This window comes from Primulina huaijiensis, chromosome 5, assembly GCF_012295235.1.
Source record: "Primulina huaijiensis isolate GDHJ02 chromosome 5, ASM1229523v2, whole genome shotgun sequence".
NCBI lineage: Eukaryota > Viridiplantae > Streptophyta > Magnoliopsida > Lamiales > Gesneriaceae > Primulina > Primulina huaijiensis.
Genome location: NC_133310.1, coordinates 18,785,443 through 18,804,625, shown reverse-complemented (window position 1 = coordinate 18,804,625; position 19,183 = coordinate 18,785,443). Strand labels below are relative to the sequence as shown.

The following is a 19,183-nucleotide window of genomic DNA, read 5'->3' as shown; positions in this document are numbered from 1 at the left end:
TAGTAATGTTGATAATAAATACTTATTGTCACAATCAAATAAATCATATTAAATTTTAATGTCGACGATTACATTTTAGGTGAAAAAACATATATCAAAGCGATTTTAATAACATGAAGAGAAACTTAATTAAAAAAATGAAAATATAAAACATTAAAAACATATAAAATACTAATTTCAAATTCCGAAAATATATACTCTAAAAGTAAATGTTTTTTTACAATAATTCACAAAAAAGTAATGAAAAAATTAATTCGTAAAAAAAACTGGACAGTTGGTCCGACTGCCTCGCAACCCAAATGGGCTGTTAGGAGGAGATTTGCTCAATTTTTAATTGTACCATTTTGTCATTTTCAAACATATAATATTTTAAGTTTTAAAAAACTATAGTTCAAAAAAAAAAACAAATAGTTTTTTTAAACTCTAATAATTACATTAGTTTTAAATTTAGGTTTCTAATACACTAATTTTAATAAAAATGAGTCTAATGAATAAAAAATATTACATTTATAATGATTGAGTGTTACAATTGCATGATAAAATCATTAATTTTCCATTCAAAATCATGGTGAAATCAAATATATATTAGTCAAAAATCTAAAATTCTAAAAAGAATTTATGGATGAATATCTCTGAAGTGAAGTCATACCACAAATTTTGTTTACGATATTCATTATTTGTTAATGGATGTACTAAAGAAGATAAAAACATATATATTCTAAATGTCCACATAAACACAAAAACTACTCAAAGCCTCACAAATCATGCAAATCTATTCTTCTAGCCAGCCAGCAGAATTCTGTGGAGAGAAGGGGAGACAAGGGCCTGAAGCAAAGCCTAATGGACGGACTCGAATTTGAGGCTTTGGTTCTTTAGAACCATTTGTTAAGGATGCTTTTGACTGGATACTATCACTGCTCCTCGCGATTTTCCCATTTCGTGACTTGTTTGGTGAAGAGGGGTCAGATATAGAACGATTGCTAGCGGAATTTGAACGATCCTCATCCAAGACCATATCACTTGGTGGCATTTTCCTTTTCACTCCACTAAACATATTTGGATTCTCCCCCGGTAGACCATTCTCACAAGCCAAGGCTTGGTTCTTCTCCCCGCCACTGCCGCTGCTGTAACTGGTGCAACTTTCCTCCGTAGTCAACATGGTTTCCTGTTCCAGGGTTTGCTGTTTATTATCTGCGAGATTATCTTCACCGGCGTTCACAAGACAATCATCAATATGTGCCAAGTCTTGCTTTTCCTTAGGATCTAGGTCCGTCCGAGTTTCTGACAAGTGCCCGTGCATTCTAGCAATAACTTTGTGTTTTTGGGTCCAATCCGGACTACTCCAAAGATGAAGTATTGGTGCATTCACATTCAAATCTTCAAGTTGTTCTCCATTTATATCGACAGATTCAGGTATATAAAATGACTGAAACACAAAGGCAAAGCACATCATGGATCGCCAGAGATGAATTCTTTAGTTGGGTGCAATGGAACTTCAAAACAAAGAAAATAAGCACTTACATTGCCAATAAACATTTTATCATCCTCCCAAATCAAATCGTATGGAAAGTCCTCATTATCTAACCTAAAAGAAGGAAAGAAAACAAAAGTGGTCTTAGGTTCGTACTTGGTTCATTGTTTGGTTTTTTAATGGAACGGTCCAAATTTTAAAACGTACCGCTGCGTTCCCCGAGGAGCAATAAGGATCAGAAGTTTGGGCATAAACTCGAGAGCTTTATTAATGAATTTATCATCAAGTTCTCCACCAGTTCCAAAAGGTGGATGCAACCCCATGATCTATTGAAACAACAGAATCAGGAGTAAATAATTCGATTGAAACATGAAATTGGTTGACGCAGGAAGAGAAGTTCTTACCAACCGTGACCCTTCTAGTAATTCATCCGGTCTTACTTCCATCCAATCCTTTCTTTCAAAGTTGAAATCATTCTGTAAAACCAGAGAGATAAACAGAAACATATCTCAATATCTTTTACTTGTATCCTGAAAGTAAATTTCAATATCATTTATAAAACAAGCATTATCAACTAGAAACCTGCAAAAAATTCATTTTCATGACTAGATTCATAGACTACGAGGAATAGATTGTGCAAGAAATCTTATGGTAGAAGCATTATGATATCAATTCACTAGGCTACACGCGCAGCCTGTGAAGAAAGTGATCTTTGGGATATTGAAACCATCATGGTTAAAAAAACAAGAAGAAGAATGATATCAGATCTAGGTACTTTTGTGGTCGTTGACACGTGATGTAGATAATGGATGTATTACTATAGTTAATCGAAGTGCCTTTGGGGCAAGGTGATTTTGTTAGTAAGATGGAATGTTGTTCAAGAGGAAAAAGAAACTATTGATAGCAAGTTTTGGTCCTGAATATAAGGAAACACAATATTTCTAACAAAAAGTTTCGAGTCTAGCCAAAACTGTATTAAATAAATCATATCTAAACACGCCATATAGGCATATTCTGGGTCATATTAACCAAAAAAAAAATTTCCAGAAATATTTCTATGACTAAACTTCTATTCTACAGTCGATTTAAAATACAATAAAAATGGGTATAGAGGTACTGACCTTAGCTTGTAGAATGTCATAGTTTTTATATGAGCAGCTCTTTCCCACTTCATTCAGCTTCTTCTTCATAAAACAGTTGAAATCGCTTGACCCGCAACAAAAGTCAACAACCTGATCACAGCAATAAAACAATTCATCTATCAAGTACAACGATTGAGACACTAGGTGGTAGGTATATAATCACATCTCCGTCTAAATTGTTGTAATGGCAGTGGAATCCAAAAATATATGATAAAGCAACCTCTTCACATAAAATATGTCATGGTTCCGAAAAACTCAAAACTCTAATCCAACCTGTGGTTGAAGGTTTAAGCCATGCTAAGGCAACCCGAGAAAAGAATAAGAAAGAAATAACATGAGAAAAGGATAGTGGAAGAAAGAGAACAAGGAAACAAAAATAAATCCACCTAATGGTACATGGAATAAAAAATGATTTAGGCATTTACCATGTCACCGTCTTGAACATACCAATGAAGCTTATCAACTATCTGCAGGATAAGCTCAAACCGTCAACATGTAGTAAAGAAACAAAAATAGGATGATCACAAATATTGTGAAATAAAAATACATTAAAACATCATCTAACAAAAGCACAGCATTAACCTATTCGTCATGGTGGTTAAGTAGTGGGTGAATTTTAATTTAATTAAAACAAGTTCGTGGGAAGTATCTGAAAGAAGAAAGAATTCTAGCTGGCCAATAACAACTATTCCTATCACCACAAAGTTATCTTCTCGAAAAAGGCTAAGTATGATGGACTGATTTCTTTCAATTTTTCCATTTTGGTGAAATGGTGACCAAAGGATGTGTATTTTATTCCATCTAGAAATGAAGAAAGACATATTTTCATCTTGTTCTGCAGAAAGAGAGTAGCTAAATCAGTAAAACATGAGGCCTAAAGTTAGGGGTGTAAATGAAGCGAGTCGGTTAGCAAACTTTTTGAACCGACTCGAAAAATATTTGATTTGTATTCGAATTTATCGAACTCGAACATGTTCAAATTTTTTTTCGAGCCGAACTCGAGACTAATTTATATTATTTGATGGTTCGCGAGCCATTATATTTTATTAATATTAATATAACATAAATATATATTAAATAAATAGATTTCTAGCCTTTCGAGTATTTATTTTCGAGCAATAATTCGAATAGATTGCGAATATGTTCGAATTTTTCGAGCTGTACTTGAATCTGAGCTTTGATTCAATTCAAACTCGAACCAAAAAATTTAAATTTTTTGAGCTTGAATATATCTATTTCGAGTCGATTTCAACCATTACAGCTTTCAGCATATTCGCCTCAATTCGGTTCATTTACACCTCTAACGTACAAAATTCAGTGTTCCAAGAATTAGATGTGCCACTTATATAAACGTGTGCCAGAAAATTTTGGCTGAGACAATTAGCGCCAATGATATTTAGCCATCCAAGTCACAACTTGATTTCATAAATTGTTTGCCTTCTTCGATCTTTTGGAAGCATGCGACCAATGACAGAACATGTATCTATTGGCTATAAAGCTTAAGCAACCAAACAGTTGAATGACTCAAGTCCGGTAACTAATAGGTCAGCAATATTAGACCACAATTTTTTCCTCGCGACCATCATAGAATCTATTGGTTAGATCTCTTAACTGCATGTTATGTTGCCAGCAGCTCACTTTCTATTGTATCATCGATTCCAGTCATAGTAAATTGGAATTGTGGTGGGCAAGGGTTTTTTGTTAGAGACATGGTAACTTGTTTACATTCAGGATACTATTAATTATTTCATAAAAACAATATTAACACAAGAAACCATATTTTCTGTCCTAAGAAAAGTCCATCTCAACAGGTCTCGAATCATAGTAACATTTCTGTTTGCATACGCAAATATTTATTCTCTGTTGCACACAATCTCACTGATATTTACTAGCCACAATTTTTACCAACCTTTCCCTACAAGCTAAATCGAATAAACCTACACAAAAGCATAAGAATTTTTTCTTTCAAGTTCAGGTAAGGTTGAAAAGGAACATCCATTTGCAAACTAGCCAAAAAAATTACCAAAATTTCCTCAGTTATAGGATTCACATGCTCTCCGAGAATGAAGTAATAAGACCAAATTCCCACGAATATATATCTTTATTACTAGCACATTGACATACGCTCAAATATTTTTTTCTCCATAATCTGCTTGATTAAGTATTGCACATCTTGGCAAGATCCTCTCATCAGTAGGCTCTGGTGAATCCAAATGTGTCTAGCACCCCCCAAACCCCATGTTACCTCATGCTCTCTTAATCTTCATCAAAGAATCTAATGAGTGTCTTAAATGCACAGCTGCTCCACATTTACACCTCACTTAACCAACAAATACAAGTTTTAATTCCTCAGAAACTGGAACTTCCCTTGAAATAAACGTCCGCACCCTCTTTTCATTGCAAAGAAACAACTTACAGAGTTTCCCTGAGTACAGCTTCTCCTATTTTACATACCACCCAAATACACTGCAACTTCCTTGAATAAGATTCTAATTCTCCAAACACTATGTATTCATAAGGTCAATCAAACATGGCTCATTTTCAGAAAGTCCTGAAGGAATTGGGGCCCAGGAGTGATAGCACAAGAGTTGTTTGATTCATTAACTTGACATAAATCCACCAGGTACAAACAAGAACATAAAGAAAACATGAAAAAGAAAGACCAAAGCAACAAGCTAAAACCATAAAACAAATCACCTTCAAGTTCATCACCTGAAATAGAATATCAGTCCCACAAAAAGCTTTGGCATCATCAACACTGCCTCCTCCCTCCAATTTTTGCAGCGCAGCATGTACAGCCTGCCAAGACACGAGTATTCAACTTTAAATAAATTGGAAAAGACAGAGGCTACCCAAAGGACTTATGCGCATACCTCAACAGAACACTCCTCCTTCCCCGAGGTGAAGTCCACATCAAATGGTGAGGATCGTGCAAGTGCTGATGGTGCTATTTGATTTTCTATTAATTTTTCAAGTGTTACTGAGGATGAGGCATTTTTCATCACAGTCAATATTCTGCATTATGAGGGAAAAAGAACACTATTTATAATATTGCGCAGCATGAGGTGGTTTAATTGTAAACCCATGGGTGCTTATGTATCTGAATCCAAAAGTACCGGAAATATGGGAATGAGATGGTTTGAGAGAGAGGGGTAACCACAGGTAAGAAAAAGCGCAGCACCTTTTCTTTTTATCAGGATCGAGATTCAATGAATTGTCTGCCATCTTCACAATGAGCTCAACATTTCGAGAATTCTCCAATTCCTCATCAACACTTTGCCCCCTTGAAGACTCCACTGGTTCAGACACTGGGAATTTTATGTGGTTTCTGACCGGTGTGAATGTTTTTAAGTCTATATCATGTTTTCTGATGGGAAGACAAAATGTTGGAATAAAAAATCTTTATATTAAAGAACATTAACTCAAGCTAAGGCTTAGGGTACTCACAAACAGTAAATTAGTATTCGATTATTAGGAATAAGCCCCTCCCAAGCCCTTTGCACAATACCTTTGCTCACGTTCACATCCTCTTCAAATGCAATCTTTCTAGTTGATGCATAAGAAACTTGAGCAATCAAACCATGATAACAAGATAAAAAAGTAATCTCCATGAATTTGCTGAGAGAATAAGGAGCACCTTGGCAAACATTTTATGTGGTATGAGCGAGGGCAACGACGACAAATGGCAAACAGCAAATCACGAACTGCACTTACTTCTAATTCCTTGCACCTGTAACATATGTGTCGAGGGCATGCAAATTGTTTGCCCCCAGCTATCTTTTTCCTGTGCTCTTCTGCGGCAGCCTCATCTCCAGGATGAAGAAGTTTTGCAGCACAATGTGGATGGTAAAAGTAACCACAAGCTCCGTTGACACAACGAAAGACCTGTAAATGTACAGTGAAACATCTAACTTATTTACAGATGCCAATCTATGGCAACATATGTGACAAACTAAGGTATAAAAAAAACTTAGGGTGTGTTTGTATAGTAGGAGAAAACAGAGAACTTCCAGTCATTCTAAATTGATTGCATTAGTTTTGATATTATTTTTTTTTTTATAAGAAACTATATTTTATTTATAGATAAAGCTTTACAATAGTAGCGGATGAGTAATCCGCACGAGCAGAGACATCACAACATAGAAAATACTATCCTACCGACTTCATACCCATACATATTTCCAATCCCTTGTCAAATCAGAAATAGACAAATGATTAAAGTCTTTAATATTTATTGTCCGGCTCGCAACCCTGAACTCGATCTTCTCCCATACTTCGTCCGCTGTCTCCGAAACATCTTGAAATATTCTTTTATTTCTCTCCAACCATATAGACCAAAGCGTACAATGTATGATGACGTACCAGAAGGTCATAAACTTTTTGCTTGGAGCTCCTCCCGGCTCCATGACGATCATATCTACAACCCTCCTCAGCAATGCCTACTGAAGACCCAACTCAATCAGTACTTTTGTCCAAATATCTTTTGAAAAAGACCAATGCACCGACAAGTGATCTTGATTTTCTTCGTGCTTCTAACATAATGTACACCAATGCGGACACAACATACATATAGGCCACCTTCTTTGCATCGAATCACAAGTGGGTAGTTTCCCCAGAGCCACAATCCACGCGAAAACTTGAACTTTATGTGGGATTGGTACTTTCCAGATAAAATCGAAGTATGGAAAGTAAGGGAAAGATGAAAAAGGAAAGAAGGAATTATAAAAGGATCGAACAGAGAATAGACCTGAATGGTCTCCCAGCCAGACTCTAAAATCCCCCACACCTTTCTTTAATCTAACCGTGTCTAGAACTCCTAAAAGGCTAGCGAACTCACCCACTTCAACCTCATTCAAATTTCTTCTAAAACGGATGTCCCAATGGAAGATAGGATCGATTCCACTAGACTGCAATACCCAAAAACTATTGATAGGTTTGTTAGTAGTGGAGCAAATCCGAAAAATAGCAGGAAAACGATCTCGAAACGACTCCCCCTCCCTAACATCTTCCCAAAACCTGATGACATTACCCTCTCTTACCACCGAAGCCACCAGTAGCTGAAAAGCCGGGTACGACCGAGAGATAAATTTCCACGGGCTTCTAAATGTTGCGTTCCTTGCCAACCCCGCATCCCACCCATTATCTTGGAGACCATAAATACTTGTTATAACTTTTTTCCACAGCGGCTCTCTTTCCACCACCATTTCCCTAACAATGCTCTATTTCTTAAACAGATATTCCCCAAACCCAATCCTCCTCTGTCCTTCGGTTTAGTAACTTGTTCCCAGGCAACAACATGACAATGCTTGTCCCCGTCTACCCCATCCCACAAAAAATCCCCAATCAACTTTTCCATCAATTTCTCCACCCGCTTTGGCACTCTGAATAACGACATGAAATACGATGACAAAGCGCCCAACACTGATTTGATCAAAACTAGTCGTCCCCCCCTTGAAAGGAAGGCCTTTTTCCATGTAGCTAATTTCCTTGCCATTTTTGTTAAAACCGGTTCCCAAAATTCTAATTTCGTAGGATTACCTTCCAATGGGATCCCGAGGTAGTTTATTGGCCAAAATTCTTTTTTACATCCGATTGCCTGTGCCAAAGCATCAACTTCATCTTCCGGAAAATTAATTCCCAACACAACACTTTTTTCCAAATTTATTTTCAATCCCGATTGAAGCCCGAAGCAGTTAATTATATCCACTAATGCGATGACATGCCTCTCCGACTGAACCAAAAATAAAGTATCATCCGCAAACTGAATATGTGAGATCTCTGATTTCCTCCTCCCTATTTCGAATCCTTTAACTTCATTTAAGCCCCTGGCCTTATCCACCAACCGTCCCAAAACATCAACTACCAAATTAAAAAGGAAATGAGATAATAGATCCCCTTGCCGAAGTCCTCGCTCCCCTTTGAATTTTCCCCTCGGTCTTCCATTAATGAAAATCGAGAAAGACACACTCGAAACACATCTCATAATCCATCTCCTCCATCTTACCCCAAACCCTTTCATGTGCAACACATAATCCAGAAACTTCCAATCGACGTTGTCGTAGGCTTTTTCAAAATCAACTTTAAGGATCCAACCTTTCTTGTGTTTTCATCGATAATCTTCAACCACTTCATTCACAATGAGGCAACAATCCAAAATCTGTCTCCCTTTAATGAAAGCACACTGGTTCTCCTTGATTGTTGTTGCCAAGACTTTCTTAATTCTATTAGTCAACACTTTGGCCAAAATCTTGTACAAGCTTGCCGTCAAACTAATCGGTCTGAAATCCTTTACATTAATCGCTTCGTGTTTCTTCGGGATTAGGCAAATATATGTTTCGTTTGTGATCCCATTAACCACCCCTCCCTCATGAAATTCATCAAACACTTTCATTATGTCTGCTTTAACCGTATCCCAATTATGTTGAAAAAAGCCAATGTAAATCCATCCGGCCCTGGCGCTTTATCACCATCACAGTCAAACAATGCTCATCTAATCTCTTCATCTGAAAAAGCAATCTCCAACTCCTCCGACTCCCTCAAATGTAAAGGACACCATTCCACTCCATCGATCCCACCTCCCCCAACCCCATCCGCTTTTCTGTACAGTTTCTTATAAAAGTTGATTATATGATCCTCAATCTAACTCTCCTCCGTAATCATAGTCCCGTCCTCCAACTGCAGTTTATCTATCATTGCTTTGTTCTTTCTGTTTGTCAATAGTGAGCGAAAGAATCTCGAATTTTGGTCCCCTTCCTTTAACCATTTAATTTTTTATCTCTGTTTTTCCATTCAAAATCTTGTAAGCGTCAAAGTTTCCAGTTCACACCTTACTGATCTTCTTTCCTCGTGTAGAACTTCCGACCACCCGCCCTCCGCCTCTAACACATCCAGCCTATTTATCCTTGTTGTCAATTCCTTGTACCTGACACCCACATCTCCAAATACCTCTCAATTCCATTTTGAAGCCTCCACTTTAATTCCTTTCAGTTTGTTCATAAACTTATATCCTTCCCACCCCTGACAACCCACATTATTCCACCACGACCTAACCAAATCTTTAAATTTATGGTGCGATAGCCAAGCATTCTCGAATCTAAATGGTGTAGGACCCCACAACAACTTAGCGGTGTCAAGTATCACTGGACAATGGTCCGAAGTAATTCTGGGTAGCACCGTCTGTCTGAAATTGGGAAACAAATCCCTCCAACCCCCAGAGAATAGATATCTGTCCAGTCGGCAACAAATCGGATCTGTTCTTAAATTTGACCGTGTATACTTTGCATTCAAAAGTGGAGGGTCATGAAGTCCCAAATCCTCTATCAATCTGTCAAAACACAACATGCTCGTAGTAAATGAATTGCTATTTAGTTTTTCTCCTGTATTTCTGACCACGTTGAAATCCACTCCCAGGCACCACTTATGACCACAAATAGAGCTCAAACCCGCTAGTTCATCCCAGAACATTTCTCATTCTCTAGGTTTAACAGGTCCGTAGATGGCAAAAAACCACCACTTGGTAAAATCACTCCCACAAATCTCAACGGACACCGAAAAATTCCCTATCATATTGTTACTCACCACCACCACTCTCGGATCCCACATAACGAGTATACCCCCTGAACACCCCACCGAAGGCAAATAAGACAACAAATCTGGATTTCCACAAACCGGCCACAAATCTTTTATCCACCACTTCTTGCTTAGTTTCCAAAACAACCACTAAATCCGGAGCTTCCTTACGAATGACAGTATGAACAAGCTCCCTCCTTCTTGCCGCCCCTCCTCCCTTTATATTCCAAGAGCATATTTTCATAACACAGATGAGGAGCCCTTCGAGGTTGAGCCTCGTTCATAATTGATTCCCCATTTCAACCTGCTCAATTCTCTTCTTAAAATTCCGGTTGAATTCTTCGACTCATCCCAACAATTTCCATCTGTATTCATTCCCCCACTTTTCTCAGCAATACACGAATTGTGATCCATGATAGCCCTTTTGGAAATCTCTCTCTCGGCGCCCGACGAATCATCTACCTTCACTGTCCCCCCTCCTATGAAACCACTAGACAAACCCAACACTGTGAAGTATGAAGGTAATAAAGAATGGAGAGAAAAAGAATGATTAAGAAAGGAGGAGTGATTACCGGTTAGTACTTTTCCCACATTAGGTTTGTCGTTACCTCGTGTAATTGGCTCAACGATCGGCACAATCTCCTTCGACGGTGAGAACAGCCCCTTCAAGACCGCAGCTTCCTCAACAAAATTCATTGACTTCTCTGATGGAAAGAAAACCTGACTATCCGAATCTGAAATATCAAGCTCATTCTGCAGTAAATCGTCGCTGTAATCATCAAACTCTGATTCTACACTGTCATCTAATTCATGAATCTCCAATCGTCGGCCGTCTTCATTAATGAATAATTCATCATCAAATTTTCCATCGTCGAATATTCCCACATTATCTTTATTTCTTCTGCTGTAAACCTTCTCATAAGTAGGCACCCGTAAGCACTTGTCTCTATCGCCCACCGAATCGTTTTGATCCTCGGCCTCATCTTGCTCATAGAATGGATAGGTGACTGTCTGAATTTTTCTATATCTTTCGGGACGACTTTCCCCAATATCTTGGAAATTTTTGCTTCCAATTTTGTACCCACTGTCTCATTTGTTGTTGCAAACCGTTGCTTTTGATTCCTTACCTAAGGAATCCCCTGCGTGCATTGCATCGTTATTCCAATGCCTTCGTTACCAATTTTTTCTTTTGGTCTCTGTGCAATTTTCTTTCCTTCAGTAACAATTTTTGTTGGCGCCTCATTCATCATCATCTTTCTTTGAATATTAGTGTTGCCCCAACCCGCCACTGTTTTCTTGCCATTCACCAGTACTTGTGCATAAGTTTGACGTTCGTACTGCTCATAAGCTTTTGAGTCAAAAGAGTCTACCCGAATTCTTCCAGATCACGAAAATGCAATGTATCCTTGCTGATGTCCAACAAGCCCCCGCATTGATCCGCAATAACTGAGAACATGTCCCTCGACCATAGGTTCCACGGTAACCCAGATATACTAAGCCAACTGTTACAGCATTTGTCTACCGAATCTGGACTGTTAATATCCGGTCTCCATTCGTCGAAAATCAAAGACACCCCACCCTCGAAGAATCCTCTTTTCAGCTTTAAAAAATATGAATACTCCTCTGAATTTGATGGCCACCAAACTGCTTTGTTTGCTTGAAATGGAAATAGTTCGACTACTTTGTTTGAGGATTTCCCAAGTACTGTCCGAATCAAGTCCCAAGAGATATTCACCCTACTTTTTGTAACAATGAGTGCCTCCTGCCACTTCAAATCCGTTCTTTCCTTGTCAAAGTCTGCCTTGTCTTCCATTGGTCCTCGATTAGCATCCCTTCGTATCGGTCTAACTTCTTGTTCCACTGTGATTCTTTTGGAGATGTTATGTTCATGATGTAAGATAGGCTGATGATCCCTTCTTGAATGGCTCCCTGTCAGCAACCTTCCCAAAGCATCCGAAATGGTCTTCCATCCCACTGAGTTGAAACCGCTCGGCACTATTGTAATTTGCTTTCTACCCCTCGAACCGAATTTGTTCACTTCAACATAGCTTCCACGTTTGTTGTTAAATCTCTGTGCTGTGAAGAAAGCATTTTTCCCCCTATATCGATGAAAATCAAAGCTTGAATAGGTATTATTGATGAAATCCTTGAGTCTCAAACTTAACCATCTTGCCTCCTCATGATCAAAATCCATCATATAATTCAATCTCCTAGTTCTTTCAGCCCACCAAACCGAGTTGCCTCCATTTCTCAACCTCAATGTAAACACTTTATGTTCAAGCTTAATCACTTCATCCCTTACTTCCAACCCAGCGACCAACCTCCGTCTGCTTGATGCATACATTAGTACTGAACCAGCAAGAATCACGGCGAAAATAAATTTAAAAACCGAAAGCTTCTGATAGAAATTTCCGGCAATGTTCGGTGATGCTATGAGATGAGACTAAGTTTTCGGACCAAATAAAAAGAAGAAAAGGCTGCCAGCAAAGAAACCGAACAATGGGCGAAACATTTTTAGCGCCGACGGCCGACGGTCGGCACCGGTGACTGAGGTAAAGAGTGATAGACAAGACTCAGTAGTTGGAGGTGATGATTGAACAAATAAAGAACCCGGTTGTTTGACGGCTGGAAGAGAGAGGGAGCATTTTCAAATATTTCTCTCTCTAGGGCTTGTTTTTACGATATCAAAAAATGTTTAACATTGATGAATTAGTTTTGATATTATTGAGTTATTGAGTTTTGATATTATTGAGTTATATGACCTTCCCATTCTGTACACACCATTTTGAGCTTTTGTGCAGATAATTATAATGGATTATTACTTCCCTGACACTGGACTCCTGTCAAATCATGCTCAAATCTTTTCTTTAGATGCAAATCTTTTCATCCACATTCAATGTTAAGGATTGAAGGGTGCGTCATTCGTAAGATTTGATGAAGAGTCCGAGACTTACTTCCAAAAGGAGTCGGGCAGATATAAAACTTCCATGGTGTAACTTCCAACGGATACGAAATAGAAGTGAGAAAGCCACGAAATAAGTCAGTTTCTAGCTACACAAGTCACTGAAGTAAGATAGATTTAACGGTGTTGGACAGTTAACCAAAAGGTGTTCATTAAGCTTCGTCATAGTCCAACTACAAGCCGAGTCCCAAAATCATAATTTGCTCTGTGAATATACTAAAAAAGTCCATTTCACATGACAATGACCAATAACAAGATGCGTCTTGTGAAAACCTGAAGCTCTATCAACATAAAAGGAACACACAAACCTCAGCTCCAGATAATTCATCAGAAGATCCCAAATTCCCACAGCCGAAGCATTGATGTTGCTTAATTTGACAATTTTTACAATAAAATTCAACCTTTTCAATTGCCTGAATAGAAAATGCAGAGCTTTCAGTCACACCAAAAAATGAAAGGTAAATAAAAACTTAGAGAAGGAGAGGAAGGAGGAGGGAAACAACACAAGCAGAAATCGTACTTCATATTCTGCCTCAGTGTAACCTAGAGATGGACATGAAGAATCAGCACCATCTTCCACAGTTGGATGGAATGACCTAAGGCACTTCCCTTCACAACTGATTAAAAAAAAAGAGAAAAAATAACAAAAAAGATTAAAACAAGATAAAAAATAGATAGATTTCTAAAACAAAAAAAATAAGTAAAACATGGTGATGGTACAAAGGTCATGAGTAGTAAAATTTAACGAATATAAGACGATTAAAATGCAATCTAGGAGTGATTTCATCTTTATTTCATGTTATAAGAAGAAAAGGATGAAATGAATTTGCAGAACCAGAAACATTTTCAATAAAAAACTCTCTTGCTAGAGAAACAACAGTTGGCAATATGATTATGCATGCATTTCATCCTAATTTTTATTACTGAAGAAACAACTAGAGAAAAGGGTGTGTGCACATGATTTCATAAAAAACTACCCAATTCGATCTCTAAGGTTAGCAGAAATTTAACACTTGCAGAAGGATAAAAAAATTCGCTGATGGTTTGTACACTTTAGCATCTCAAAAACTAACAAGATAATAGAATACATTTAAATAATCAATAAAATCAAATCATTGTAAAACCCGTACAGAATGGGTGCATGTAATATTAAAAGTGCAAACTATGGCCACAGTAGTACATGACAAAACTGTTACTATTTGTGAAAACAAAATATATTGCTATATAACACAAATTAAATTACGTCAATACATACACATGTCCAGGAAGTCCCCCCAACCCAGGAATTCCTCTTGGCTCCACGGAAATAATGCGTCACATGCTATCATCTCCTTGCAATTTGCATGAAACCATTTCTCAAAAAAGGGGAAAGATGTATTCTTCCTGTAAATTACAGGCCCCATCCAGAAAGTCTTTCTTTCAGTTTGGTCTTTAAAATTAATACAACTTGTTTCTGAATTGCGGTGGGGAAGAAAGAGAATCCAAAACTATCTGGTAACCTTTTTTTATAAATTATAGAGTACTGCCATGTTATTTTTATATTTAATCCCATCACATATTTTCCTCTTTCCCATAAACCTGTTTCCCAAACAAACTATTCAGTTACCTCCTCCATTTATGGCAACGTAGATAACGTAGGTCACAAGATACAGACACTGAGACAAGTGTAAATCAATGTCTATAGCACGATAATGTCAGACTGAAGGAGAGAGTAACATACACGAGCAGTCTTCCGCCATTATCACAAATTGCACAAACATCATCTTCCCCTGACTCATCGTCATCATTTTTACCAATCCCATCTTTAACCGCAGAAGCACACTTTGGGGGAATGCAGGAATGCTGGAAAGCAAAGAATTTCTAGTAGTCAATGATTTTTGTAAATCAAGTTGCGACTGGATAAGAGACGTGATGATAAGCAAAAGTACAACCTCGATAGAAGGTTTCATCTTCCGGGGCTTCTCCTTGAGAAATGCAATTAAATGCTGTTTGATTAAAACAATTACAATGGAAAAGGATTAGAACAGAAATGGAAAGTCAGTTTATCAACAAACAAACAATTCTGAACATCTTCAGAGCAATCTTCCAGAACCAAAAAGATAGCGAAAAAACAATTTTGATTCCCAGTTTCATGCCTCGTGTATCTAAGAGTGTGTGCGCGTGTGTGTGTGTGATGGAAAAATCCTAAGATCAAGTCCAAGATATTGAGGAGATTAAGGGAGTAATTTTAACCTCAAAACCTTCAAGATGACCACAAACTTACTCTCAACTCCATGCCACGATTAACTTTTCAAAAATTGTTGGAAAAAAGGGGGACATTAAATGACAACACAAGCCTTAGTGATACTGCAACAGCTTGGATCACTGAATATTTTCTTTCTATGTTAAAAAGTCTAACCAGAGAACAAACCTCGCATTTTGCCAATGTGCCGTCCCTCTTCACAGTTTCTGTAATCAAAGAGAAGTGATCTACCAGATCATCCACAGAAGGCTGACACGTGGACATGCTAAAATCGAATGAAAAAGGTGAAAAATTAGTTGAAAGGTATAGAAATATCAAACATAGAGCAACTTCAATGTTAAAACCTGAGCACGTTTGATAAATGATCCCACAATGCCCTCCAAGATCTTTTTGGATTCCATTTCATAAAGTGCAGGCTATGCACAGTGATCAAGATTTTCCTGATGTACTTCGCAAAGGAATTCCTAGGTTTCAAAAGCTCGATCCAGTAACCTTCTTTAGAAAACACAGAGATCTTGGGTTTCTCAAATGAAATATCAAATCTCCAAGCTATAACCTGCTTATAGATGTTTCGAATTCGACGATCAGTGGTCCCACGTAAAAAAATTTTCTTTTGGTTTCTGCTGGGACTCTCAACTTTATTCCAGCAGAGTGGTAACTTGGCAAATGAAATGGGAGAATCCCCGTCAACAACAAATTCATAGTCTGACACACTGCATGGCACTGTTTTATCCTCTTCATCTGGAGGTGCCATCTACTTCTTCAAATGACCCAAACAAATCAATTTTTTAGACAACCCCGGTGTTATTCCAAGATAACACTACACAAAACAACAAAAAACGAAAATTAATTCTGCGCAGCCCAAAGTCTTTAATAATTGTCTAGACAATTTTGCAATGCCAGTAACTTCAGATATCGAATTATTTGTAAATTGTCCCGAATATTTCTTAGTCTGGTGCTACAAGAATGAATCTTTTCCAGTTCTTTCAAACACCCCCCTCCCCAAAGGACCAAAAAAAAACATAAAAACAAAAAGCAGAACAAAAACGAAACCAAGAAAGAAGAAAACAGATTACTAATGTCACGTATCCGTTCATCATTTTTCAACCTATATCTTCTTTAATTTCTCCTTTCGAACCAAAAAAAGAAAAAGAAAGAGATTAGAGATTATTATTAAAAAAAACCCACTCAAATTTCTTTAACCAACGTCTGGTAGAATGTAAAGGTCCCTTCAAAATTACAATTAAAAGATAAAAACAGAACCATATTCGTCGAATTTCACGCAATTAACAGGCATAATCACTGGAAAGTCACTATCCTACACCCGGTTTGACGAAATTAAATCTAAACACATAACAGCGTTTAGAATATCGAATTATTACCGTATAATTAAGAGTAAACGATCACCAAAAATCTCCAGGACATTAAGCAATTAAGGATCCTAGGTTCTTCACAATCTGGCTGTGTTTAAATAGAAGCTTGAGTAACCTTGCAGGATTCTTCCAACGGGAATTGCTGAGTTCGGTTCGCGAAGTTCACTTTATTTTGGTCCGATAAATTCGATAATCAATTTTTATTATAAAATTTTTACAATAATCAATAATTGTTATAACAACAATTACCGTAAATATAGATGATTATGCTCATAGATTTTTTATTAAGATAAATATAATTTTTTTTATTTACATATTTATATTCTATTATTATTGTATCATGTAATACTTCCGAGTGATTCTTGGAACTCGCTTTTATCTCTTATTTTTTTATCATTTTTTATTAATTTTATAACACGTTATCATCACGAATAATTTTTTTTGAGATGTTCTCCTGAAAAGTGTAACTCGTTACAAAATACTTTTAATGTTATATCAATTCATACTCTTAACAAGGCATAATCTTTTGATATTTTGTTGATGTTCTTACACAATTTTACATTCAATATTCTTGAAGAATATTTATTTGAAAATTAGACATCTAGCCAAATCTACGATTTATGATCTAAAAATGGTTATATTCTTGAAGAATATTAGACCTAGATTTAAAGATCTAAGATCGACCTATCGAATGTAATATGTAATAATATCAATTTCTTGAAGAATATTGATCTCAGATAAAAAATTCATCGGTATTCATGATGAATATGGAAATCATATATAAGATTTGTCAACATTCCTGATAAATATTAATGTAAGATCAAAAATATTTGTCAATATTCTTGAAGAACAATGATTTTAGAATTAAGATCTCTCAATATTCTTGATGAATATTGATCTACGACATAAATGATAGGATCGATTTGGGGGATAATCGTTGAGCTACAATAGCTCAGTTCTTAAAAAATTGAACATCGATGAATTAAATCATGTTTGGTTTTCAAACCAAGAGGAAGTCATTCAAATAATTCTTCGTAAAAACCGATTATACATTTTGTAAAGCATTTAAAAGATATGCAAGTTCAATGAGTAAAAACATTTTGGTTGAAGCATTTTATCAAACACTTGATATGTAATATTTTGATATTTGAAGAACACATAAAATGTTTCAACAATGCATCTTTTAAAACATTAGAAATGATATTGTCGAACTTCTGAACAGCAACTGAAAGTTTGTTTTCATTGGTCTGCTCATTTCTTTCACACAACTGAATCAGCTTCTCCAAAATTTCCTTAGCTGATTTACACATTTTAATTTTGTTGAATGTATTTTTATCCATTGTCTTGTACAAGATGTACTTGGCAACATTATCCAAGTTAGTTTTTCTTTTATCTTCTGAAGTCCACTCATCACGTGGCTTTTCTATACGATGTGGTGTTCTGTCCGTAAGAGCAACAGTTGTGTTGGCTTTCATAATCTTCATGGGTCCGTCAGTTATGACATACCACATGTCATCGTCCTGAGCAGCAAAATGAGCATGCATTCTGATCTTCTAATCGTCAAACTCTTCTATGGAGAACATGAGAATTTTGTTGAATGACGACATGATATCAGTTTGCGCGTGTGAGAGTATCCAAGACAAGATTAACCGTTCTGATACCACTTGATAAGATCGATTTGGGAGATAATCGTTGAGCTACAATAGCTCGGTTTTTGAAAACCAAACTCGATTAAATTCATCGGTATTCCATTTTTCAAGATTATCTTCCAAATCGATCATATCAATAAGATTTTTATTTATTCCTAAAGAATATCATTCTAAAATAAAAGATATTTCATTAATCCTGAAGCATATTGATAAAAAAAAATCAAATACATAATTTATATCAATATTCCTGAATAATATTAATCTTATAATTGATAATCTAGACAGATCTATCTATATTCATGATGAATGTCAAATCTATCATATAAAATATGAAGATATGTTTTTATTCCTGAAGAATATTTGATCTTTAATTATCTATATTATCTATACTATATTATTAAATGTGAGACCCTTAGAGTAACTACCTTAGAGGACACCAAAATATTTAATTCCATAATTACCCTTCTTACCCTACTAAAAACCTCCTCAAGTCACTCTATATTTTACATAGAAAAAATCTAAACAAAATTTTTTTTAAATGGAACAACTCTTCTAAATTGAAAATAATTTTGTTTTAATTGTTTAGTATTATTTGATCAAATTAAAAATAATAATAACGCATGCAACGCGTGTACATCTTTTACCGGTATTCATTAAGAATATTAATCTAGTATATAATATTTGTCAATATTTTTGGAAAATATAGATCTTGAATATTCTGAAAAAATATTGATCATAAATATTCTTGAATAATATTGATTAGTATGAATTATAT

General features: G+C 36.3%; 1 protein-coding gene across 4 annotated transcripts; it reads right to left on the bottom strand.

Annotated features, from left to right (window-relative positions):
• Nucleotides 1-607: 607 nt before the first annotated feature.
• On the bottom strand, nucleotides 608-16,962 carry LOC140976807 (protein ENHANCED DOWNY MILDEW 2-like). 4 transcript variants are annotated; one of them, XM_073441129.1, is made up of 18 exons: nucleotides 16,875-16,962; nucleotides 15,731-16,206; nucleotides 15,555-15,651; nucleotides 15,076-15,129; nucleotides 14,865-14,986; nucleotides 13,665-13,761; nucleotides 13,453-13,557; nucleotides 6,251-6,498; nucleotides 6,061-6,159; nucleotides 5,795-5,980; nucleotides 5,487-5,628; nucleotides 5,311-5,412; nucleotides 3,039-3,080; nucleotides 2,593-2,703; nucleotides 1,876-1,947; nucleotides 1,679-1,797; nucleotides 1,522-1,585; nucleotides 608-1,426 (listed from the first exon to the last, which is right to left on the bottom strand). In XM_073441129.1, exons 2-18 carry the CDS (start codon nucleotides 16,138-16,140, stop codon nucleotides 773-775), a joined length of 2,724 nt encoding a protein of 907 aa, XP_073297230.1. In that variant the 5' UTR covers nucleotides 16,141-16,206; nucleotides 16,875-16,962; the 3' UTR covers nucleotides 608-772. The 4 variants fall into 4 exon arrangements, with proteins under 4 accessions (XP_073297230.1, XP_073297231.1, XP_073297229.1 ...); XM_073441130.1 differs by having other exon boundaries at nucleotides 15,731-16,146; nucleotides 16,769-16,932; XM_073441128.1 differs by having other exon boundaries at nucleotides 16,769-16,931.
• Between the last annotated feature and the right edge of the window lie 2,221 nt (nucleotides 16,963-19,183).

What these genes read in the sequence shown, in the direction of transcription:
- LOC140976807 (XM_073441129.1), bottom strand. Translation starts at nt 16,140, where the DNA reads ATGGCACCTCCAGATGAAGAGGATAAAACAGTGCCATGCAGTGTGTCA. An exon ending in CATTTATCAAACGTGCTCAG is followed by an intron (nt 15,652 to 15,730) that starts GTTTTAACATTG and finishes ATTCGATTTTAG; the next exon opens with CATGTCCACGTGTCAGCCTT. An exon ending in GCACATTGGCAAAATGCGAG is followed by an intron (nt 15,130 to 15,554) that starts GTTTGTTCTCTG and finishes TTAATCAAACAG; the next exon opens with CATTTAATTGCATTTCTCAA.